The sequence below is a fragment of the Protopterus annectens genome, chromosome 1.part2 (genome assembly GCF_019279795.1).
Source record: "Protopterus annectens isolate FY-2018-M chromosome 1.part2, PAN1.0, whole genome shotgun sequence".
In the NCBI taxonomy this organism is placed as follows: domain Eukaryota; kingdom Metazoa; phylum Chordata; order Ceratodontiformes; family Protopteridae; genus Protopterus; species Protopterus annectens.
In genome coordinates this window covers 185,426,435-185,453,899 of record NC_056727.1, presented here as the reverse complement: position 1 = coordinate 185,453,899, position 27,465 = coordinate 185,426,435, and the positions used below count along the sequence as shown (strand labels likewise).

General features: G+C 39.4%; 1 protein-coding gene across 3 annotated transcripts in view; it reads right to left on the bottom strand.

The window, feature by feature from the left end:
• The window catches only part of RPS6KC1 (ribosomal protein S6 kinase C1), a 1,896,815-nt gene that overhangs the window by 57,950 nt on the left and 1,811,400 nt on the right, over positions 1-27,465 (bottom strand). For all 3 annotated transcript variants that reach the window (XM_044055506.1, XM_044055508.1, XM_044055507.1), the window contains one exon: positions 8,234-8,329. In XM_044055506.1, coding sequence (XP_043911441.1) covers positions 8,234-8,329 — 96 coding nt within the window. The remainder of the gene's footprint in view (positions 1-8,233; positions 8,330-27,465) is intronic.

The window sequence follows — 27,465 nt, the reverse complement described above, 5'->3', positions numbered from 1 at the left end:
GATTTTCTGGTGTATCACTGAGGATAGTCAATAATTTGAGATTATTCGAGTATCATACTTCTTACTGTCCCAAAAATGCATGGTGATGCAAAACCCAGTGTTTTTTTTAACTTTTAAGTGAAATATAGTACCCCACCTATTGCTTGTGGCTTGTTCAAGAATGCAGTTTATGGTGAAGTTTGATATCCATTTTTGCTTGTACCAAAGGTGAAAACCCAAGTTCAGTTCCAGTTCTATGAAATGCTGTACATGAAATAATGATTATTCTATACCCTAAGGTACTACTATGCAATGAACTGGCAGATAACAGATATTAGAGAAAACTGCAGGTAGGACAGTGAGTAAAGAAATAGTTGAAATAAATCTAAACTATGAATAACTGCAACTGATATACACTTGCACAAAATAACTCACATTTAACAGACAAATAAAAAAATAAAAATGCGTGCTTCCAAAATATGTGTAGAGAATATATTACTTGTGGTTAAGACTGTAGTGCCCAGCTGAAAGCTGCGTTTGGTATTTAAGCATACTTAGAAAGTGGGTAGAACAGAAGGTTTTACATTAACATGGATTTCTGAAAGATATGAAGTCTAACACTGAAAAATCGTTTAGGGCTACAGTCCTCAAGGATTTCCCAGAAAACCACAATTTTACAAGGAACAGATGAAAATATGGGGTAAAAATCAGGGTACCTGAGAGCTACAGTGCAAAGACAAAAGCCGCATTTGTGATGGAGCATCATTTCTGTTGGTCAGGAATGCTGGTTTAAGACGTTATGCTTTTAGCCTAAACTTCGATTTTTATTTACTAAGGCTATAACATACAATCAGTATGATATTAATTTAGAAACTATTACAAGACAATTCCATTTTATAACTGAAAGTAAATGTTCAGTTTTTTCTATATATCCAAGCAACAAATCAAGGACTCCTAAAAAAATCTCAGTTCTGCACCAGTGCTACTGATGGTGTTTAATCTCCTGCTGTGGTCTGCCTAGACTACAGAAGTGTGATACAGACTGTCATTTCGAGAATATGACACAAAGTAACAAGCATCTGTCAATCTGGAAAATGGAATTATTGACTGCATTGCTGAAGGGTTGCAGCAATACCAAAGAAGGAAGTGGAAGAGACAGACCGAAAAACTGAGGGAGCATATACCATACATGCAATACTGCCAAAATTAATTCTGAACAGTAATTCTTTTGTTCATCTCAAAGGTAGTACATACTTAATTTATGTTTTGTATTTGTCCATACCTACCAGGGTTGATGCCCTGTACATTCTTATTTTTTACTCTGGTACTTAGCACAGCAATCTGTACTTCACTAAATGAATCACTTAAGCATCCTGTACAAGGCACAAGGAATGAAGCACCACAGGAATTGAGAACCACAGAAGACGTCAAGCAGTGCTTCAGCCTAGAGAAACAACACCTCTAAAACTTCATCTGTACTTCCTAAAAAATCCTTCGTTTCCTTTCTTCCTAAACAAAATATTGATGACCATCACTGATGCATATTAATTAAAGGAAATTAAGTAGTGCCAGTACAAAATCTGCATTAATGAAGCCATGGATGATGAGACATTAAAATGATGGCAGATATAAAACCATCATGTATCCAAAAGTGAAACGTAGGAAATATATACTGCAAGGTTTCATAAACTGAAACTAAACTATATAGCACTGACTGCTGTAATTAAAGCACAAGAAAACATTTGAAACAAATGCTAAGAAAACATTTGAAACAAATGCTGAAAAGAAGATAGGTTTATAGGTAGGTACTAGGCTAGTGGCCCAAGGGCCTAAGTAAGCCCAGCCAACAAGATTCCCTGGCTTATGCCACCCAAGAAAGTTATTTTCCTGTGGCCCCTGTCGAGCAGAGCCACAGAAGTGATCCCCGGGGTTTATTTCCTATTTCCCATCCACTCATCAAGATTTTTCTTGAAGAGTGCTAATGAGGAACTCTGCTTGACATAGATGGGTAGCTTGTTCCAGAGTATGGGAAGTCTCTGGGACAGGAATCTATCACTCCAGCATGTCCTGTTTATTGTTGTGACAAGGTTTAGGTCTCCTAGAGCATGTAGCTCGGAGGGATTGGGATTTCTTTAGGTGTAGCATGTCCAACAGCTCTGGGTTTGAAATAGCTTTATATGTTAGGCAGAGATCACCTCAGAGTAGGCGATATGCTATGGAGTAAAGCTGGAGATTTTTGAGACGGTCTGTTTGAGGTCAGTAATCCTCTTTGTGAGGTACGTCTGTGGCCTCTCCAGCTGCTGCAGATGTCTTGTGAAGTACAATCCAAAAGGGGCATTGTACTCTATAATGGGTCTAATGAGTGTCGAGTACAGGGGAACAATGACCTCTGTTTTTCTGGATGAGAACCCTTTTGTTATGAGGTGTGCTACATAGAAGGATTTCCTGACTACTGTAGGGATGTGATTATCAAAGGAAAGACTACTGTCCACCTGGGTCCCAAGGTCTCTTATCACACATTTGGCGTTAAGTAGACTGCTGCCTATGTGGCAGTTCATGGGTACAGAATTTTTACGAAAGGGGATGACAATGCACTTTTTGGGATTGAGCTTGAGGCCATGGCTCTGACACCAGGCATCTGTCTCAGTGAGGAACTTCTGTAGGATGTCCACATCATTTGGGGACTGACTATGGCTCCTAGTTTGCAGTTATCTGTGAACTTCATTAGCCAGAGGCCTTCTGTGTTAGTTTGTACTTTAGAGAAGTAGATACCAAACAAGAGAGGTCCCAGAACTGAACCCTGTGGTACTCCACTTGTCACTGGTTTGAAGTCAGATTTGGAGTCTGCAACGTTTACAGTGTGGGTTCTGTCAGTGAGCCAGTTGGCAACCCATCTTGTGATGTAGGGATTTATACCTAGTTTAGTTAGTTTAGCTATAATTCCAGAATGGGGGATGGTGTTGAAGGCCTTGGCGAGGTCAAGATAGGCTGTGTGAACCACCTTACCCTCATCTACGGCTTTGAAGACAGCCTCAAAGAAATCGATCAGGTTCAGGAGGCATGATCTGCCTTTTACAAACCCAAACTGGGTGGGGTCCAGAGTTTGGAGGTTACCAATGTCTTTGTTTATGAGTTCCATGATGATACGTTCCATGGTCTTGCAGATCAGGCTCGTCAGGCTAATAGGGTGATAGTTCCCGGGATTAGTGGTGGCTCCCCCTTTGTGGAGTGGGATAACTGTTGCTATATGCCATTCAGTGGGCACAAAGCCTGACGTGAGGCTATGATTGAACATGGTGCTTAGGTGGAGAGCCAGTTCATTCTGACGTTAGTGTAAAACGCAGCCTGCGATGTTGTCCAGTCCCATGGATGCTGCATTTTTGGCTTTAGAGAGTGCAGCTTTTACCTGTGTAGTTGTGATTACAGGGACTCTGCATTCTTCCTGTATAGATATAGGCCCTTTAGGGGTGTGTGTGTGGGGGGGTAAAGTTAGCACTGAACCTATCTTCCAGGTTGTTGGCAATATCAGTTGGTTCTGTAATTTTCATGCCGTTGTGCAGTAACTCAGAGCACATCTGGGTGTTGCCATTGAGATTCTTGACATAGCTACAGAATGCTTTGTGGTTGTCCTTAGAATCAGTGGCGATTTTGTTTTCATAGCTAGCTTTGAAGGATCTTATAAGGGATCTTAGCTTCTTACTGAAGCTGACCAGGGAGCTCTCCTCCACTCATGGGATTTTACTCTCTTTTGCAACAGTTTCTTCCTTCTGTTGTAGAGTTTGTTTATGACAGGGGACCACCAGATCGGCTTCCTTTTTTTGGAGGATAGCATGATCCATGCACTCGTGTAAGTGCTTTTAAAGTACATTTGTGTAGGATTCAGCAGTCGTAACTATATTGTCCATCTGCATGGGTGTCATGAAGTTCGCCACTTCTGTCTTAAGAAACATAAAGTTGACTTTGGGGAAATTCTTTACCATGGTTTCCTTAATGGGGGTGGAGGCAGGATGTGGATATCTAGGATGATGAGCTTATGTTTGGATCTGACCAACGAGGAGTTGACTTCACGTGTGGAACACCAGTCACTCATGTTGGTATTGACTAGGTCTAGGATTTTGTTGCCCCTGGTGGGGGTGTGGATAAGTTGATCCAGGGCAATGGAATTTATGAATTCCAGAAAGTGTTGAGAAAAGGAGTTGGTACATAGGTTCATAGATTAGTACTAAGCTAACTGCCCTCACCCTATATGAGTAGTTTTCCCAGGTAATGGTGGGGTAGTTGAAATTGCCCATTATTAGGGTGTTTGGTTGAACCCTAATGTTTTCCAGTATATCAAGAAAAGAGGAGTGGAAATCCTGGAGCATAGTGGGGGATCTGTAGCAAGCTACAATTTAGATTGCAGTTTTGCCCAGAGTTAGTTGCACTTGGATAGCCTCGGATGAATTATGCTGAGCAACTAGCCTGGAGGTGTGGATATCCTTAATGAATACAGACACACCTCAACCTTTGGTGTTCCGGTCCAGGTTAGATAGCCGAAAAGTGTGGTATGAGCTATAGCCTGGTAATGCAGGGGGTGCTCTCTGGAGCCTTAAACCAGGTCTCAGTCACTGCACAGATATCAATGGTCTCCATTTTAACGAGTGCCTCGAGTGAGTGCATTTTGAGATTTAGACTTCTAGCATTGAGTAGCATTACCCTCAGTTTTTGCTTGCCACTTTCTGTTACAGTGGTGAATTTGTCATTTGAACCTTACCTAAAAAAGGCACTACAGGGTCGGCAAGAGCCTTAGCCAGTATCCGGAATCCCAGGGGCAACAGGTGCAGGCCATCTCTGGCAAAGCATCATGGTCTGTAGACAATGTCGTCCCAGGCAGACAGACACTGGATCCCCTCAGAATGACACCAGAAGCTTAGCCAATTGTTGAAGTCAATCATTTTTATCCTTGTACTGCGGCATCATTCTGGGTGATGGCAGGATGTACTCAGGGCTAGGGTCATACCTGCCTGGGCTGCAACATCGGAGAGCTCTTCCATGTCTCTTTTCATGTAGTCCAGGGAGGTACATCTCAGGTCGTTCACACCAACATGGACAATGACAGAGTCATATTTGTATTTGTTGTGGAGTGAGCTGAGTGCATGGGCTATGTGGCGGATCCTGGCACCTGACAGGCAGCTGACAGTAACCTTTTCCTTGTTTAGCCTGGTGAGTGGGACCATCAGTGTGCCTGACTATAGAGTCACCTATGACTAGTGTGTTGGGTATATTGTTTTGCCTTATGGGCTGTGGTTGAGTGGCACACTGAGTGTGTAGGCTATGTGTAATTTGGGTTGTGTTGGAGGGGTGGAGGTTGCTTGCATTTCTGCTTTGGAGGTCTCTGTTGCTTGAGCGGATTATTATTGAGAGCCTCAGCGAATGTTTTTGTGTTTCTATGTATGGATTTTGGTGGTGTAGGTTTAGTGGGACTATGTGATGAGTGTGGTGTGGTGCAAGTGTTTACCTTCTCCTCTTGACTGTCAAGATCAGTCTTGGTTGGAGAGAGCTTTACCTCCAGTTTGGCTAGATAAGTGCACCTCTCACAGGTTGTAGTGTTGGGTGGTAAGAGGAGAGGATTGTCTGTGTACATGAGGCAATTGCTACACTGTCCCAAGATGCCCATATTCATCAGATAGACAGGAGAGAACACTGGGAGCTGGACATGCCTGAATAAAAGCACTTGGACATGCCTGAATAAAACAAATATTTGCCTGTAGACAAGTGAAGAAAGTGAGTACAAAAACTGTTTTCTTCTAGGTAATGAGGAAGATTGAGTGCTATAGTAATGTGTAGCTTATTTAGTGCTTACAACAAGTTCTGAACAAGTGCTGAGCACGAATACGCAAATTCAAGTGCTAAAACTAAGAATCAGTATCTGGACTAGACTAGTTACAGGAACGAAACAAGTGAAAATCAGAAAGTTCAGAGAGATGGAAAAATTCCCCAAACAGCCAATAACTACAATTTCTGGGCCAGAAACCACTCTTTATATGGTAGATAGGTTATATAATGCAGATGTAGGATTTCAGTGCAATGGTACTGTTGTGATGCTCTCAAGTGTTAACAATGGCAAACCATTACAACAAATATAAAAGCAGCCAGTGCACCTTTCCCATTAAGGAAAGATGCATGTTTTCTGCTTCCCACACTGTGAGGGCACAGACATCCAAAAAGGCAGTACTTGCAGTTTAATTTAGTTTCTAAAAATGTCTGACAAAAGGAGTACAATGGCTGTTCTGAAACAATGTCCCATCCCTAATAATTGCATCCATCAATTATGCAGTCATTTCTATAGTCATGAATCAACTTCTACTGACAAGGAGTGAAACAGTGTATTCATCACACATAACTTGCATACAGTGTATTCTGCAGTACCAGACCCATAGTATATCAGTTTCAGCATATCATTAGGAAGGGCAAGCAAAAGAACAGCCACAGAGAATTATCAGCAAATCGTTAACATAAAAATAGACATAATTTATTAAACCAAGAAGCACACAACAGTAAATTAAAATAAACACATTTTATTAAAATGTTGTATATTACTGTTTTTTATAAAGACACAATAACTGCAACAGATACCCATTTGTATAACATAACTCAATCACATTGACTTTAACAGGCAAATCACAGCACTGCTATCATCATCCACATCTTTTTAAGAAGATAAACTACAATGAAATCAATTTTAAATAAATGTCAATGGTTTTAATACTTCAGCCTTAAGCTATTACAATGTGTGTATATCAAAAGAATGCCCACTTCTAAATTAAGAAAACAATTAGAAAATGTAGGTACAATATTTACATACATAATTACACAACTTGTTGAAGCATGGGGACAGGCATGACAAGCAAACATTATACAGTAGGAAAACACAAGTCAAAATCTGTCAAAAGTAGTTTTTACCAAAAAGCAACACTATCTAATAATGTATTTTTGCAAAGTTAAATACTTTATTTCAATGTCTAAGAAATTGAGGTGTCTACCATTTGCATGGGACTGCTTAATGTCTCTGCAGATGGGAATTCACAACATGACTAAAGGCAAGAATCACTGGCAAGGATGGACAGGCAGCTGACAAAAGGGAGAGTTCAAAAATAAAAACTAAAAGCGAACTGGGTTTTATGATTTTAAATTATCTTAAAATAGGCAAGCAATGTGGAAAGGAGTAAATACACTGAATAGTGACAGCAAGAATGCAGAGGAAAAAGAATTGCTTGTATAAATACAATGTGTTACTAAATGCAGAAAATACTGAGAGATGAAGTCCAATCCAGAAGAATACCACATGAGCAGTTGTTGATAAACATTTAAAGCTGACTGCTCCTACAAGCTGTGCAGCGGGCTATCTACCTACTCACTTGCTGACTGCTGAAAGCAAGATTTTGAGGATGCATGGACTCAAAACTGAAGTACAACTTCTGTAGGGAGTGACGGAAACCGGTCAGCTGATTCTGACTTCTCTCTCCCCCAACTTGTTGCCAAAATATTGTAATATGATAAAAAAAAAGGCATGTACAGTAAGACATTGCACTGGAGTAATGTTTAGGGTGAGATCTCCATAAATGCAAAATATGAACAGTCCAGAAATCATCTTTTGAATCTAGCAATAACATCCCAAGTTTCTGTAAACTACAACAAAAAGCAAGTGATTTTCCATGACCCTGCAATGTTAAATATATGGATGCTGATGTATATGCATGTGCAATTTCAGTACGTGGATGTGTTGCCATGATGTCTGCTAACAGATTCACCACAAAATGGTAATAATATTTAATCAATATGGAGATGTTGTACAGGTTGTCTTCTGTCTACCCTGCCTGGTCATGTGGAACTAGCTACTTTCCCTGATTCAGATGAAAAATTCTCAGCATGCATTCAGGAGATCCTTAAAATACCATCTCTTTTAAGCAGTAGTATCTGGATAAGAGAATCAACTGCATCCAGTTTTAGAACTTAGCTTTACTTTATTTATTCAAAATTCTACATTTATTACTGGCTCCTGGATTATTAGTTTGTTTGGATACACTACTTTTCATTATTCAGGATTTCATGTTGACTTTTCAAGCATGGTACTTACAACTTCAGCCATTTAAATAAGTAAATAAGCAGCAAGTTGAAGGACAGGTTACCATAAAATACAATCTGTGGCCAGGTGAAGTTATGATCAACTTGACTTTTAATGTAAATATACAAATTCATGGTTGACATTACTTACCTGCTGAACAAGAGATTTGGCTTCTTCAGATACATAATCAGGAATATTTAAAGATGTATGGCTATTGATTCCTGCAGGGTGGCACTGAAAGAGAGACTAGAACAGAGAAAGATGTGTGTTAGAAAACAGACTATCAATATAATAGCTTAAAAAGAAACAGCAAAACTTTGAGGACGTATCAGTAAAGAATGAACACAAACAGCAGTAGTTCTTCGCAAATTCCGGAAGACTTGCAGGGGGAAAGGAGGGGCACTGCAACTGTCAAAAATCAGTCAACACATTTCAACCTTTCAGCGACCTCTCCCTCTTTAATGCTTCCCCAATGAAGACCATCTCTGAGATGAACCTCCATAACAGCCACGGGGAAGACATTACATTAGAAATGAAACTCTAGAAATGCCTTCATTGGTACCCTAAAAATAATGGATTGAGATTAAACTGTGCAGCTGTTCGGGGGGGGGGGGGTGCAAAAGTGCATAGTGCAGGACTTCCCATTTTATTCTACTACTCAAACTTTCTTTGTTTCTCTCACCTACTCCCCTGCAAAATCCACCCTCTCCTTCACTTTCTTGCAGGAATCTATGCAATTTAATTCTTACTAACCACTTTTGCTGAAGTCAAGCACTTCCACACTATCACATGTTCTTATCACAACTACAAATGGTTTACTGCCCTTAATAGAGACTACCATCTTTTCCAACCTTTGCCTACTACCCACAACTTGTCATTGTCTTATTCTATTAACATAGTTCTTTAATTTAAATCTATCCTCGAATTGTAACTTTACTGGAAGCAGATTTTCTGGTCAGCACGTTACAGCATTTTTTCCAACTGTTTGATACAATAATGGCCTAAACAAAAATCACAAGTAAGGAAAGAAATTCAGTCTTATGTTTTTTTTCTTTCAAGGAAAAAATAAGTTGTAACCAAAAATTGTTAAAATTTGACAAAATGGTAGTAGTTACAATCTCACCTTCATTCTTAGCAGGTTGGGTTTGGAACCGATCCTCAGTTCTGACTCGGCCTTATACAAAAGCTCGAGGTTTCCACTAGCTCATGGCTAAAACCCTATTCCATCATGCACAAGGAGAGCTCCCCAGATCTTGTTTACAGATATAGCTACATAAAAGTCAGTGAATACCGTATAGAGCAACCAAGAAGGTCAGAGAACATTAACAGCCAATTACATCGGTTCGGTCTTCCAGGAGCAAAGGGGGAAGGAGGGTGAGATGTAAGAATGAAGGCGAGATGGACAACACACATGGAACGTTATGGTGAGTACATAATTTCTTTTTGTAATGTTGTCCTATCTTGCCTTCATTTTTAGCAGGTTGGGGCAGCGACCCTAGCACCATCTTTCTTGGGTGGCTCAAGAGAGAATATTCTTCAGAACAGTGGACCCAAAGGAGGCCCTGTTCCTGGAGGCCAAATAAACTTTGTAATGAGTGATAAAGGTATGAGGCCTTACCCATGTTGCTGCAGCACAAATGGTATTAAAAGGTAGTCTAGCCTGAAAGGCAGAAAAGGTTGCAATGTCTCTTGTAGAATAACCTTTTACTTTATGGGAAAGTTCTTTGTTTTGAGATTGGTAAGCAAAGGTAATACAATCTGATAGCCATTTCGAAAGTGCGACTTTAGCCACAGGAGCACCTTTCTTTGAGTCTGAAAAGGATACAAATAATTGGTCAGATTTTCTGAAGTCCTTAGTCGTATGTAAGTAGAAATGTAATTGTCTATATAGATCCAGTTGGTGCAGCATATATTCTGCCTTGTTGACATAGTTGGGGAAAAAAAACTGGTAGTTCTACAGATTGGTTCAAGTTAGATTCTGAACATACTTTGGGTAGAAAGGATGGGTTTGTTCGTAGAGATACTCTGTCTTTGTGGAAAAGCATGTAGGGGGGCTTTGCTGACTAGGCTTATAGCTTGAAACTCTTCTAGCAGAAGTAGTAGCTATCAAAAGAATTGTTTTCCAAGTCAAATACTTAAGATCACAGGATGATGCAGGCTCGAAAGGGGGAAGAATCAAAAGGGATAAGACAAAATTCAAGTCCCATGGTGCTGGAGGAGCTTTAATAGGTGGTCTTAATAAAATAATAACTTTAAGAAAGGCTTTCCAAAGTCTGTGGGACATCACATTAGGCCCTGATTCATCTAAATGAAAATTAGATATGGCTGCTAACTGAACTCGAATAGTAGCTGCAGCTGTGCCTTCATTAAATAGCTTTGCTAAGAATTCAAGAGTGGAAACTATTGGGGCAGAGAAGGGATCAATGTGATTAGTCAAGGCCCAAGAAGAAAATCTTTTCCATTTGCTTCTATACAACTTTCTCATTGAAGCCTTATGAGATGAGATCAGGATATGTTTTACTGATGGAGAAAGGTTAGGGAGCCTGGTTATATTTGGAATCGGAGCAGCCAAGCTGTCAATTTGAGGGTTTGATGGGAGGGGTGGAGCATTCCTGATGCATAAGTCAGGAGGTCTGGAACTGGGTCCAGAATCCACGGCTCCTCCTGGAGATGAGGCCACAGGAAGGGGAACCAGATTCGACAAGGCCAGTATGGGGAGATGAGTATCAAGTTCCTTCCCAAGCAATTGGCTTTCTGAAGAACTTTGGGTATCAACGGAAAGGGAGGAAAGGCACAGAGGGGACCAGAGGGCCAATCGTGGACAAGTGCATCCTTTGGTGACTACCTCAGAGGGGGGATCAGGCCAAAGTAGTTGCTTCATTTGGTGTTTATGGACGTGGCAAAAAGGTTGCAACAAGGCTGGCCCCATTTGCAGAAAAATTTTTCCGTCACTTCCTGTTTTAGAGATCACACGAGGCATAAAACTAGCTCTGCTGAGTTTGTCTGCTATCATGATGGATTTCCCCGGGATGTGCATTGCTACCAGAAACCACTGGGAGGAGGTCACCCACTGCCATACTCTCAGGCCCTCCCAACAAAGGGGGGTAAGACCTGGTTCCTTCTTGTTTGTTTATGTACCTCACAACTGGCATGTTGTCAGTCTGTATTGCAATAGTTCCTAGTGGAAGAGAGTCCTGGAATGCTTGCAACTCTAAAAGCACCACTCTCATCTCTAGGACACTGATGTGCAAATGGGCCTCATGATCCTGCCAAGTGCCTTGGACTGTCCTTCCCAGATAATGCCCCCCCCCAATCTGGGGGGTGTCCATGGTCACTGTGGCTAATGGCTGGGGAAGAACAAAGGTTTGACCTAATGTCACATGAGTGGAGTGAAGCCACCAATGAAGGTCTTTCTTGCAAGATTCCATTATCAAAATTTGGTGGGATATGGGTAGTTCCTGTATGGACCACTGAGTGAACAGTAGCCACTGTAGAATTCTCGTGTGCAGACCTGCTAATGGAATCAAGGTTACTGCTGTTGCCATGGTCCCCAAGACTTTCAGGACTGTTCTTGCTTGTACTTTTTTCTTGGAAAGTAGGCTTAGGACTTGACGTAGTAGAACTTGAACCCTTTTGAAGGGAAGTTTTGCCATCATTTTTGTTGCATCCAGATCTGCTCCTATAAAAACAATATGCTGAGATGGCAACAAGGCAGATTTTTCATAGTTTATTGTGATTCCTAGGTGAGAGTAGAGATGCAAGGTGGTGTCACTCGCTTTCGATAGTAGCTGCTCAGTGGTGGCAGTTAGGAGCCAGTAGTCTAGCTACAGAAACGCATGGAATCTTAGGTGTCTCAAGTCAGCCGTTAATACTGCCATACACTTGGTGAACACTCTGGGGGCTGTAGTGAGGCCAAAGGGCAGAGCTTGGAACTGGTAGTGACTGGCTCCCAACCAAAAGTGCAAATGATTCCTGGATTGCCTGTCCATTTTTATTTAGTAGTACGCATCCTGAAGGTCTATAGAGCTCATCCAATCATCTTGTCCCAGAAAAGGGAGTATAAGCTGCAGTGTTACCATCCGGAACTTTGACTTTCTTATTGATTGTTTAATTTGCTGAGATCCAGGATGGGTCTCCGGTCCCCTGTTTTCTTCGGAACTAAAAAGAACCTTGAGTAAATTCCGGATCCTATTTGGTCTGCAGAGACTGTTTGGATGACTCTTTTGTCTAGCAACTTTTGTATTTTGAGAGTTGCCTGTTCGTTTGACTGGGTAGAATGTCTGGGATGTTTTTTATCTTTGGGACGGGGAAAGAAAAGGGTATGAAGATACCTCTGGATATGATGCTTTGTACCCACTTGTCTTTTGTTATTGTTAGCCAGGCTTCTGGGTACAAAGATAAGCGGCCCCCGACTGCCTCCAGAGATGGAGAGGCAGGCCTCCTTTCAGGAGAGCTGAAAGGGCTTACCAAGGAATGATTCCCTGTTGCCCTGGTTTTGCAGACCCCCTCTGCCGCACGGTCGGCGTCTTCCATTAGTACTTTGCCCTCTGCTCCTGCGGGGAGACTCACCATCTGTGTCTTGGAAAGCTCTTAGGGATTTTTTAAACCACATTTTTACTCCTTTTGACACTTTGGATAAGGTCTGGTAGGTAGGGAAAAATGGACTCCTACGGCAGAGAGAGACTTTCCTTCTTGTTCATATCTGGTTAGTGTGTCTTTCACTGTTGGCATAAACAAAGATGAGCCATCGACAGGGTGTTCACAAAAGAAGATTTAAAGGGCTACAAAAAGTCATACAAGTGCATCCGGGAATGTCTGCTTAGGTAAATTCCTGAACCCGATAACCAAAAGTAGATAGAACGCCAGCCACAGTACTACAGTATCAACTTTAATCCAAACACAATTCAAAAACAGTTTAGCGCTTTCATCCGAGAGTAATATGGAGTTCTTCAGAACAAATCACATAATGCAATCCAGCCCTTATATATTAATTAGATACATACCTAGGTAACAATATACCAATTAGTACACTAATTAAAACTTAAAACCATAACATCAAAATGTGTGTTTTTTAAATGACTCTACTGAAATAACAAATACTTATCCCACTAAATTTTTCAATTTTAGCACACTCTTAATACTGACATTTTCATTTATACCAGGGTATTTTGGGGAATTTAACCTAAACTGCCATTTAAGTTCACAAATATCCAAATGTTCAGCTACATTCCTGCCTTGTAGGTCACTAACTATTTGTTGTACAACCAAAAACCCCAAAACATGGTAATTTTAAGACTGTATGTGCCTATACAAGGCATTAGTCAACTTCTCATTTCTAATACCTGATAAATGCTCGTACATTTTTTCTGTAAAATGTCTATACGTCTTTCCGATGTAAAATACAGGACATTTTAAGCATTTGCCATATATATACCACATTTTTGCTTTGACTTATATATATATATATATATATATATATATATATATATATATATATATATATATATATATATATCCTTACCATTTAAATTAAATCTGTCCCCTGATATAACAACATAGGGGCATTGCGTACACATTCTGCATTTGAAGTTACCTTTGTTTTTGTCATTAACAACTTTGTCAATACAATTACTAAATTCCAATATATTTTTGAAGGACCTATCCCTTCTAATTACACATTCTGGTGCATCACCCAACTTTTTAACCATATTTATATCAAAATGTAATATATCCCAATTTTTCTTAATTACTTCACACACTCTACCAGAATCCTTATTAAGTGTGGAAATAAAACTCAGACCTCTATTGTGATTATGTAATCTATCTTGGGATACAAGATTTACTTCATAACTAAAATTATTAATCCCCAGTATAGGTTTGTACACCCCCCCCCCAATTGTTTAGTTATCACTTCTTCCTTTGTTTTATTTAATAACTCTACTAGTTAACCCCTTTTACTAAACATAACCAATATATACATAATCCCTCTATTCTCCCTGACACACTTAGTGATCATCACCCTATTTTTATACATTGTCACCTGTCCCAACCTTCTAAAATACACATACAGGGACTGTCGTAATCTATCCAACTTTAACCCTGATTTATTTAATCAAACACTCTCATCAATAAACTGGTCCTTTCTCCAGCACCTCCCTCTTGAAGAAACTGTTCTCACATTCAACAGCATCTTCCTTAACACTCTTGACTCCCTAGCCCCTTCAAGACAAATTCGGGTTAAAACAAACTTTGCTCCATGGAGTAAAGCCACTCTCTCCCTCATGCAGAGGAGAGACACTGCATGGAAAACCTGGAAGAAACTCAAAACCCCTTCCAGCCTCCAGCACTACACAAAACTTTGAAATACCACAAAAAACACATCACCCTTGATAAGAAAAACTTCTACTTGAACCCCCCCCCCAAAGCCCACTCCAACCCCAAAAGATTCTGGAGTACCATTAATAAGTTTTTACACCCAGGTAACCCTTCCCCTCCCCAAACAGCTCCCCCCCTAGAAATTGCCACACTTCTCAACTCCTTCTTCATAGACTCTATACAGAAAACAAAGCAAAAAAGTTGAGTACTATACCAAAGTCCAGCCTACGATTCCAAAATTAAATATGCACCAAAAAACGCGGCAAGGACACTGCTATTCCTTAAAATCTTTATTGCACATAAACACAAGATGAGCGCTTTCGGGACTTCTCCCTTCATCAGATAAAATTACAATAAAACAACCCCTTATTTTAAACTAGTGCATATCCAATAGGATTCAGTAAAAAAAACGCCTTTTTTGAAGGGTGGGCTTAACAGGTATCACATCATTTAAACCTGGTGTACGATTGGCCATAAGCTCAATGATCCATCTGGATTCTGCTAATTCTGTCAAATGCTTCACATCACCCCCTCTAGTGGTAAGCCTTATGTTTACTATAGCCCTGAAAGTGAATTTGTGTGTTGCATTATCCATCACATGTCTGCTCAAAGCATTATGCACATCCCCATTCCTAATGCTAGATAGGTGCTGTAATATCCTAGTCTTTAACATCTGGTTAGTTTTCCCTACATAAAAACTAGGGCAATGGCTACACTCAGCTAAATATACTATATCTGGACAGGTAGCCCTCCCTTTAACACAAATTGCCTATGTGTGACAGGATGCTCAAAGTTAGTCTTCTTATTAATGTGGCCACAAGCTTTGCACCTCCCACAGGGGAATGTGCCCGTCGTTATTGTTGCCACTGTATTTTGACAACTTAGCCTTTCTTTGCATAACAAATCCTTCAGATTCTTGTTTCTTCTATATCTGAAGTTAGGTCTACAACCTACTATATCACTCAGCCCTTCATCACTAGTCAGAATGTTCCAGTTATTCTGTACAACATTACAGATATTACCTATGTTGCTACTGTAGGTAAACATTAACTGGGGACTCCTTACAACTGTGGGTCTTTTATTTTTGTCTATCAGGGCTGGAGTGCGTCTAAGCCAAGGTTTATATTTGCTTTCCCTAAAGCCTTTGCTGGTGTTTATCAGCTTATCCACTTTATCTTCGATAACCCCTCTGTTGTAAACAGCCCTTAAGTGTAGCTAGTTCTTTATCATAATCACCATTATCCAAACATATCCTGGAGATCCTACTCGCCTGCCCCTGTACAATATTCGAATATGTATAACGTGGATGCATGCTATCATATGACAGTATCATGTTCTTTCAACATTCTTTCTTGTATAGTTTTGATGTGAAACCATCTACACTCTGTGCTAAGTTTACATCCAAAAAATCTATAGAATCAAAGGAGGCTTTTAAAGTGAACCTAAAGAATGTTGTGGTCGAATGTAAAAAACTCACAAATTTCTGTAACATGTTCAAATTTCCATTCCATAATATAAAGACGTCGTCCACAAAATGCACATACATCTTTATATATCCCTTCCATGCATCATTACTCAATATGTGGTTTTTCTCCCATTTGGCAAGGACTAGATTAGCATAAGTGTTGGCACAAGGGGTGCCCATGGCTACCTGTGCCTGTCTATATAGACTCTGCTCCTATGAAAATATTGTTCTCCAATACCAATAACAGAAGTTCCTTTATTAGGCTAATCTTGACCTCAGTAACTCCTAGGTCGTTCAAGAGGTTACTTAACATATCCACTCCATATTCATTGTTAATGACTGTGAATAAGTTGTTTATATCTAGGGTGGCCATCAATAACTTATCCTTCTTATCCATATAATCTACCCTACCCAACTTCATCAAGAAGCCACCTGTGTCCAATAAAATATTCTCAATCTTTTCAACATAGGGTTTTAATTGATGTTCCAACCAAATAGAGATATTCTCAGTCACCCACCCCCTCCCTGAAACTATGGGTCTCAGGAGTGGGTTAACCTGGGACTTATGAATCTTAGGGAGTGCCTTGAAGACAGGCGTGACTGCTTTTTCTAACCAAAGAAAGTCAAAAGTATCATCAGTAATTCTCATCTCAAACTTCATCCTTTGCAGGGCATGTTGTACCCTATCTATGGCTTGTCTAACACCCAATGGATTAATCTGGGTATATGTGCTTTCGTCTTGGAGTAGTTCTCTCAATCTACTATTATACCAGTTTGTATCTAGCACAACAACCGCCCCACCCTTATCCGCCGGTTTTATTGTTAAATCTGTATTATTACATAAACTCTGCAATGCTGTCCTCTGTGTTCGAGTAAGATTGTAAAATCTGCTGGTATCTCCTTCAATGAAGTATCTTATCAAATCTTGCTCACATCCCCTAATGAACAAATTCAGGGTGGGTGTAAGTGGTGGTACAAAACTACTCTGTTTCTTTAAGGTCAAATTACCTCTATCATTATCCCCATACATCATTTTCAGAGCTACACTGCGACAGAAAAGCATGATATCCATTATACAGAAACTAATCAAACCTAACACTAACATTATTTATGACATCCTACCCCCCCTCCAGTCAAACCACCTTCTCAGTCAAGCCTGTCCCAACAACCTTTATCACATCCCTACTCAATAAACTTAAACCCTGCTGCCCTTCAGCTGATAACCTGCCTCCCGTATACCTCAAACTGGCAGCCCCTCCATAGCCTATCCAGTCTCCATACTTATTAATCGGTCCATTCAGGAAAACCTGGTCCCCAAATATGGAAAAAAAGCCTACAGTAACTCCACCGACTGCTCAAAGTACAGGCCTATCACTATTCTATCCCCTATCTCAAAGATCCTTAAAAAGTATATCCACAAACAGCTCATTTCACACCTCATTCAGGAAAATTTCCTCACCCCTACCAAACATGGCTTTCGCCCTCATCATAGTACTACTACCGCTCTACTATCCTTCACTAACTCCATCTCCACTTCTCTCAATAATAACAAAGTTGTGTCTTCCCTCTTCCTATACCACTCTAAAACTTTCAACACTGTCTCTCATAACCTCCTGCTCTCCAAACTTGCTTCCTTTAACCTCTCTACTTCCACCCTTAACTGGTTCTCTTTATACCTATCAAATAGAGCTCAATCTGTCAAATGGATATCTGCTACTTCTCCATTCCTTTCCATTCTTACTGGAGTCCCTCAAGGCTCCATCTTGGGTCCCCTACTATTTAATATGTTTACTAATAATCTCTTCCACTCATGGCCCCAATCTGCACTCATACAATATGTAGATGACTCCGTGATTTTATCTCTACCTCTGACAATCTATCCCACCTACATACCCTCACACAAGACACAGTACACTCAGGCAAACGATGGCTCACCACTAACCAACTCCTACTTAACCCAAATAAAACGATACCTTTCCTTCCCAAACTTCTCCAACACCTCAAATCTCCCTTCTCAATCTCTTCCCTAAACAGCACAACTATTCTTGTCGAATCTCATGTTAAACTTCTCGGTATACTCATAAACTAACTAAAATTTGATACCCATATCAACAACTGCATCAAAAGAACCCACCAGAAACTAGGATTACTATACAAAAACAAAAAATTCCTTACTCAAGAATCCAAAATGTCCCTTGCTCAAGCCTATCTCCTACCCACTTTACTATATGCCGCCCCTTTATTTACCAACTTCCAAAAAAATCTCTTAAACAAACTTGAACTAGCATATAATAAAGTTGCATGATTTGCCACAAATCTCCCCTATCGCTCACACCACTGCCTCTCCCTAACAAAACTTCACTAGCTAGAATTCCATAACCAACTCCTTCTATCTCAACTTCACCTGACACACTCCATCTTACAACAACCTCTAGCCTGTCCCTCACTAGCAACTCTCGTCTCCCCCTACATCCCCAACTGGGAGCTTCATAGCTCAGACCAACACCTTCTCCAAATTTCCAAAACTAACAAATCAATTGGAAAAAGCTTTTATAGTTGTGCTGCCTCCACATCTTGGAACAAAGCTCCCTGTCTATATCAGAACTCACCAAAACTCACCCAATTTCACACTAGCCCTAAAGGATTACCTACTCAACTCCTGGAACTGCCCCTGTAAAGACCCTCCTTGAGTCAATTCCTCCCCAGCCATTCTTCTCCCACCAACCCTCTGTCTCCATTTTCTGCATCTTAGACTCTCTTAGTTGTATGTTTCTACTTCCATATCTGTAACAATCTACCTCTTGCTTAATCACTATTCACTGTATCAGACAACTCTCACCTATGTCTTTCATCCTCTTACCTTGCTTCTTCTCCACCTTTTTTCCATATAAGCAAGCTTTGCCTACTTACTAGCTTCTTCCTTTCCTCCTATATCTTACCATACAACTACATCATTTACAGGTTATTTTATTATTACTATACGTAACTTTGTAATTGAATGTTTAAAAACAAATAATATTCTATTACTTTGTTATTGTTTTTATCTATGTTGCTCTTCTGTAACAAACTGTAATCTTTGTATCGGGAGCTTTTCTCCTCGGGTCTCTGCTGAAAAAGGGCATCTGCTCAGCCAGACTAACCGGGTTAACAAATGGCAAATAAATAAATATACTGTATTTCCTCAACAAATTTCTTCTCATAAGTGACCATCTTTGCAGCCTGCACTAATTGCCCATTAACTATGGACTTTTTTTGGTGATGGGGTGCCAACTTCCATAATCCAAATAGGAATTACAAAATGTGGGTTTTCTATATATCCCAGATATCAGTCTTTTATTCTCATTATCAACCCTCAAATCCACATCTAAATATGTTACTCTATTGCAATTGTAATCATGGGTAAACTTAAAAAAATCCACCATCTCAATGTACCTTAAAAATTCTACCAATTTATTTTCAGAATCTGCCCAAATCAAAAACATATCATCCAGGTACCTCAAATCCACATCTAAATATGTTACTCTATTGTAATTGTAATCATGGGTAAACTTAAAAAAATCCACCATCTCATTTAAGTACCTTAAAAATTCTACCAATTTATTTTCAGAATCTGCCCAAATCAAAAACATATCATCCAGGTACCTCATGAAATATGTTATACTATATTTATATTAATTTTTTAATATAAATTAATTTCCCAAAATGACATTACATATTTGTCAAAAATGGGGGCACAACTGCTCCCATCGCCACACGTGTTACCTGTTTATAGTATTGACCTTCAAAATATAAATTATTTTTTTAACACCATTTCCATCAAGGTAACTATCACATCAACCTGGTCTTGATCAAATTCACCAGTTGCCAGCAAATGTTTCTCTAACCATATCAGAACCTACTTCCTGTGGTATTACTAAGAACAAATTACATATGTCAATAGTAACTAAAATCATATTATCCATATATTCAATTTGATTTAAGTTTGCCAAAAATTGCCAAGAGTCCTTATAAATGTATGGGAAGGACTTCAAACCCCTTTTCCTGTGAAAATCCAAGTATTTACCAATAAAACATGTTTTTGTTCATTTCCCATCTACTATCGGTCTAAAACTAGGATTTTTTAAACCGTTATGTATTTTATGGATTCCAAAAATACTAGACACCACAAGATGTTCATTTTTCATGTATGCATGATCAGTTTCATCAATCTGCCCTTGATATAACATGTCATCCAACATCATATCCAATCTCCTATGTGAAATATTAATTTCATTCAAAGAACTTTCCTGATGAGTGCCGTCCATTAATAAAGTTGCCATATTGTCCGTTTCCCTTATCAGGTTTCATAACCAGTATATCTTTATCCATGGAAATATCAAATAACAACTCTTTCTCTTCCTTTGTTAAATTATCACTTTCCTCTCTACATTTTGTATTTAGGATTTCCCTAAATTCTAATTTGTATGCTTTTTCAAACACCCCCACCATACTGGACAAAAGGGGGTTAAAAATACTTGGCTTTGTTAATTTAGTACCACTACCTTATTTTTTGTTACATCATTCTTAAACCACAAACATAAATTCAATTTCTGTGTATATAAATTTAAATCAATCAATAGGTCAGCCACTTTCACCCTCCTGTTGGGTACAAATGTAAACCCTTTTGCCAGTAAATCCGCATGTGCTGTGTGTATTTGTTTGCTGGAATAGTTTTAAACCTTATAATCACCAACGGTATTAAATACAACATTTGGTACTAAAAAAAATTTCGAACCATATTGTTAATACATTCCATAAATACTTCAGAATTATCATCTCCACTATTAATGGTTTCATCATAAAACACATGTCCTTTGTAAAAATCCTTGCTTTGTGAACCATCACTGTCACTGTTTTCACTTACTTCATTATACATACAAATCGTTAAGTCCATCATTTTCTTCGCTGATACTGCCTGTAGTTTCAATTTTTCAGTCTTGCCCCTTGGGCAGCATAATCCTTTTAACTGCTTTCCAAATAATTCTGAAATGGGTGCCCCTTGTTCTTCAACCTCTCCGACCTCCTCATACTGTGCTCTAAAGGGGCTTCCATTAGTTCAACCTGATGAACCCTCGGTGGTGATCTCACTTCCTCCTCTCTCCTTGCCCGATGAATGATTCCCTCATTATCATTGCCATGACGATCTAACAAGTATGGATAAACCCTCCCCTTGGCATACTCATCCATACCTCTCCTTATTTTGCTCATGTTACATAAGAAAATATTCTTACAAATATTGTCTACATTAGAAAACATGTTGACATAGTTAGTTTTATATTGCTCAAACACCAAGTCACTTTGTATAAAAGCATTTTGTTCATCCAACACTCTAACTAAACTCTCAAGCCTCCGATTATTGTATTTGATTATTTATTTACATTTGTTGAATGGGAGTGTCTGACTGGACGTAGGTCCATTTTCAGCAGAGGCCCGGGGAGAAAAGCTCCACAGTTAAAATAAACAGACAGTAGTTACATTGGATTACATAGCGATTAACAATTTAACAAAGCAATTAATTACAAACATATTTACAGATGAAGAACATAGTACATCAGTAGACAACTAGAATCTTTATCTGCGAAGTACATAACAGACATTAACAAATGCTACAATAAGAAGTTCCTGCTGTATAATAAGTACTAAGCTTATGAGCATCTGAGCTTGCTATAATCAAGGTAGTTAGTGGGGTGGAAAGAAAGGTAGCTAGTTGGATGGGGTGGGTGATATTAGAGTGGGAGTTGCAAGGGCATAGCCAGCATGTTTTTAGGTGCGCTTTTAGTAAAGTTTTGAAGTGGGTGCATGATGGTACGGAGGTAATTGTGGGTGGGAGAGAGAATCATAATTTGGCTATGGCACAAGAGAATAGTGCTTCACCAGCAGAGTTATTGGCTTTAGTGATCATAAGCTTCATGACCTCTAAGCATTTTAGAGAAAGAATGTATGAGCATTTATCAGATATTAGAAATGAGAATATGACTAATGCCTTGTATATGCGCATACAGTCTTACAATGACCAGGTTTTTGGTTGTACAGCAAATAGTTAATGACATACAAGGTAGGGTTGTAGATGAACATTTGGAAATCTGTGAACTTACATGGCAGCATAGGTTAAACACCATAAAATATCCTGGTATAAATGAAAATGTCGGTATTAATAGTGTGCTAAAAATGTATTGGGAAAAGTATTTCTTATTTTAGTAGAGCCATTTAAAAAAAAACACATTTTAGGTGTTACGGTTTTAAGTTTTAATTAATGCACTAATTGGTATATTGGTACTTATGTATGTACGTGATTGGTATATAAGGGCTGGGTTGTATTATGTGATTTGTTCTGAAGAAGTCCCTATTACTGTGGGATGAAAGCACTAAACTGTTTTTGGATTAAAGTTGATACTGTGGTACTGTGGCTGGCGTTCTATCTATTTTTGTTTATCAAGTTCAGTGTGATCAATTTAAATTCCTGAACCCACTGCCCTGCTCGCTCCATCCGCTGCATAAGAAATGAGCCTAATGGAGGAGTTGACCACAGGAGATCTCTCTGAAGTCTAGTAAAGTGAGTCAGATAATTCAGCAATCTAAGCGCAAAAGGTGCTGAAGAAATCGCCGAAAAGATGCGGTTTCCATATCTGTCCATAGTATGAGACTCTCTGTTCGGTGAATGGACAGAAGAGGACGTCTCTAAGAGTACCTTTTTGGTGGCTACAGCCACCACTATAGCATCTACTGGGACTCCTTTGGTTAGAAATGTTTTGTCTGTTAGTGATGGGATGAATTTGTTTGGCTTCTGAGGAACAAGTTCCGCTGAATCTGCAGACTCCCACGCCTTTCGACAAACTAAGTCTATCAGTTCGTCGAAAGGCGGAGACACCCAAGTGGCGGAAGGGTGAGACCTAAAAGCCTTCAGGTATAGAGACTCCTCCCTCAGAAGGGTTGATGGACTTCCAGCCGCCTCTCTTTTAGTATTTCCAGGACCAAAGCCCATGTTGCTTCCTGGACAGAAGATGGCATTGATGCAAATAAACAGTAATTTGGTTGTAGATATTTTTTTTATCCTAAAGTGGGAAGTACTGATAGGCTGGAATTGTGAAGCAGTACTTAACTTAGCTAGTTTTGGAATAGGACAGACTATTGCTGTTTTCCATATCTGAGCATAATTTTATTAGTTAAGCAGTGGTTGTATATGTGAGTGAGAGGGTGGGAGATGAAGTCCTTACAAAGAAGAATGAACCAAGGGACTAAGTTATCTGAGCCTGGAGGGGCTCTCTATTTGTATTTGGTCGAATTGTGTTTCATTCTCTTTGGTTCTAAATTTTCTGAAGTATAACAGTGGAATGTAAAGGGGGATAGGGTGGCAGGTTTGTGTTGTTGATGTGTGACCGTCTGCTGAACTCATAAGGAAGTCAGTGCATGAGAGTTTATATGTGGTGGTAGTAGATGGGTTCAGGGGAGTGGAGTTGTGTTGTATTTTCCAACCAGTCAAAAGGTTGATTTCTCTCCAGAATCTTTTAGATTTGGCTAAAAGTGAGACTCGTTTGTTTTGGTAGTGGTTGTTTTTGTGTCTGTGGATGGACTACTTTGCTAGGTTACGTAGTGAGGTATATTTGGCTCTGGAATCTGTGGAGGAGTTGTATTTCCAATTGTGCCATGCTTTGTCACATATCTTCAGGAAGCGTTTGAGTTTGTTAACTACTCAGTCATGTTTATGATGTCGAAGTAGCCTTTGTACTAAAGGAAAAAAAATTGCTTTGCAAGTGAAGGAGGATATTGGTAATGTTGTTAGCTGCTTCATTGTGGTATTTTATGGCAAGTAAGTGAGACCAATCAAGGGTGGCAAGGTAGATTAGTGATATTCTGAATGTTTGTTGATGTGAACGTGTCAAGTTTGGGTTTACATTTTAATGTCAGATTATATACTGAGAATGTTAGGGGACAGTGATCACTGAAAGAGGGTGCATGTATGGTGAGGTTAGATATCAATTCAGGATTATTAGTTATTACAAGATCTAGTAAGGTGTACTTATTTGGTCTAGTGGCTTCACAGTTGATTTGGTAAGACTTAAGTTGACCAGGAGCTCTGATCTAATCAGTGGCTTTTGGTCCTAAGTAATTATGATTGAAGTCTCATTGATAAGGTTACTGTTCTTGGGAGCTTTGGGATATATTTGTTGGATGAGGGTACTGAATTTTAGTAGTGTGTCTGGTGGCGGTACGTATGCACTGAGTATAACAAAGGGCTTTTTGTTGTTTGCTGGAAATTTTAAAAGGATGTATTTAGGATCCGATTCTGAGTTGCTCTTAGCTTGTGCAACAACTGTGGGGTTAAGGTTATCTTTGAAGATAATTAATGCTTTTCCACCAGTTTTTTTGGCCTGGTCTATAATCTTATATGTATGACTATTTTGGTACGAGGTGGTGAAGACTAAGGGTGTCAGGTTTCAGCCACGTTTTTGTATTAGCTATAATATCAATATTATGTTGTTTCATTACGGAATTGATTTTGCCAGTTTTGCTCTTGATACTGTTGGCATTAAAGAGGGAGCAGGTAATATGATGCGGTTTATTCGTTTGAGGCATTATTGTTAAGTGGTCCTGGACTGGGCTCAATGTTGCCTCCTGGCAGAAGTATAAAGACAATGGAACTGAATTTGAATAGTGCTTTTGGAATGTGTAGTTTTGGGTATAACTGGGGGTTTCTACCAAAATTAGATATGATGAGGTATTGGGACGCTGATATGTTTGATGTATGTGATTTGGGTGCCGGCATGGGTGGGATGTGAAGTGAATGTTTAATGGTGTGTGGGTAGGTAGAACATGTGTAGGTACGGAGTGTGAGTAGGTACAACATGTGTAGGTATAGAGTGTGGGTAGGTAGTACATGTGTAGGTACGGGGTCTGGGTAAGTAGTACATGTGTAGACATGGGGTGTGGGTAGGTAGTACATGTGTAGGTAAGGGGTGTGGGATAGGTAGTATCTGTGTAGATATCAATGTGGTCTGATAAATGAAGGCAGTGGCAGTCAGGTAATTGCTGTGGGTTTTTGAGAAATGGTTGAAGGAATATATTTGATAGCAGAAGAATGCAAGTCATGGTTATAGGGATTCCTAGTGTAAACTGACTGAAGTACAGGCTTTAAGCTCGAGAATGAGGGAGGAAAGCAGTAGTCCTGTAAGGGGTGTTTACTGGCAGATAAAAATGGCTGGGGATCTACCACTAAAGAATGCATGTTGGTGAATTGGGGTGACAGGAAAGCAAAGATAAATGAAATGGCTGGAGAAGGATGGAGCTAACTTCTGACTGGGTGTGAAGAGAGTGGATAAGTAAAGTATGGACAGAATGTTGCAGAGAAGAGCAAAAGGTGAGAAACAAAGGAGGAGTTAAAGGCCGGGAAGAACATAGAAGGGTACATTTCTAAGGTTTGACATTATTTCAGCCATGCCATTTCATAGCAGTGTTTAACAATGATCAAACAATAGCAGGGGTAAGTATTTTTTTTTATTAACAGACAGCCTCCATACCCAACAATTACATCTACTTTATTGACTCTGTATACCTCAGATTTCCAGCTTTAGTAAATAATAATAATAATGATGATGATGATGATGATGGTCTCAATGATTCATGTTTATCTTACAAAAACACCCAGTAATCACTGCAAAGTATTAGTTTTTACTTCATACAAATGCACATTAGTCCTGCAAAGGCAGATTAGTGACTGTTCAAACTGAGCAAATGAACAAAAAACAGTTGTCATCCACATATAGCCTACACTCCCTCCCAGTATTTACAGCAGGTTCTGTGTACACTACAGATGTCTGATTCTGAGGAAAAAATGAGGGCCATGTAATGCATTTCAGCACACCGAAACAGTTACCAAAAATTAAAGCATTTCAAATTAGTCACTGTTCTCCACAGACAGTCCCAGCAACACTCCAGCTTTGAGTGCATCTTGAATATCTTACTAATTAAGAAACATAAGATCAACACATTAAAGCATTCAAATAGCTGTTAACCCTCCTAGTGCAAGAATCAGGGACACAGATGCAAAATCAGGGACAGATTTTAAATATTGCCCCTGTATATTTTCTTTAGGGTACAGAGTCTGAAACTGAAATGTCACTCTTTAGTGACTGCAGCCTTCAAAGACTTTCCAAAACCCACAGACTTTACTAGGAACCAACCTAAAATATAAGGCAAACGTCGTGATGTCCTGAAAAATAAAGGACAGTTAAGATATATGAATATTTGACTGCCTGCTTGCCTGGGATTAAAAGAATGTCTACTCTACAACAAACCACGTTATTATATGTAGATTCATCCCATACACAGCATTTTTTCAGATCCTCAGCAGACACTCATAGTACCAATGGCTACAAACTCCTGATGCTGCAACCATTATTCTCCATCAGTCAAAGTTTCCTGGCTTCCTATCTGGTCCTACCATGATTTAGATAACAAATCAAAGAATAAAGGCTCTGTGATTAATTGTACAGATCAAGGGTAGGACCAAGTAGAAAGCCCAGAAATTAAGCGTTCAGTGTTTGCTTGCAAGCATAAGGTCCTGCTACTTCAAACAGCCAGTGTTGATTTAGCTTGATGGAAAAAAAGGGTAAAAGAGAAGTCAGAAAAGCACCCCTGACTGAGTGGTGCTACAGCAGGCCACCTAGGTTGCCAAAGCCTAACACTATCCATGCCTCTGTTCTATTACGTAGCTAGGTTCCACAGAGGACCACTGCCACACAGAATTACTATAATTTAGCTGCCAAGCTTTTACACTCTGAGAAGACTGCACTATATCAATGTAGCTAGTGCAGACATACTACACTGCCTGGCATGCAGAAACTGTTTAACAAGCCTTGTACTACATTTAAGTAGTCAATCCCATATACAAACACACACACACACACACACACACACACACACACACACACACACACACGCACACAGACACACACTGACCCACACTCACAATCATACAAATGCCATACAGGTAGGTTAAAGCAACAACAGTAACAGTACACCTGTACTGAAGTGGTGCGAAATGAGACCAAAAATGGTCACCAAACACCAAATGACGACAGCTCGCAATCTTCTATCACCAAAATATGGATCATTACCACCCACATTGTGGAAGAAATGGGAAAAATGTGAAGCACTTACTAATAGCTTTGACAGGGAAGCTCAATGTATGGCTAATAACTGTTTTCCTCAAACTTACAAAAGGTTTGTTGTAGAACAGTGTGGCATATAAAACTTAAAATGAGGAACATTCTTCATAATTAGGTACAGCAGAGATGCATGCAAAGGATAACTGTCACAAGTGTCTCAGACCATTATCTTTTCTCTACCAGCCCCCCAACACACAACTCTGTCTACGTTAACCAATTTACTATTATGTTTACAAAATAAATTGAGCCAAAAAAAATACTTTTCTTTTGTCCACAATTCTACACATAAAATAATACTGCTTTTAAAATCACTGAACAAACAATATTAGCAAAACGCA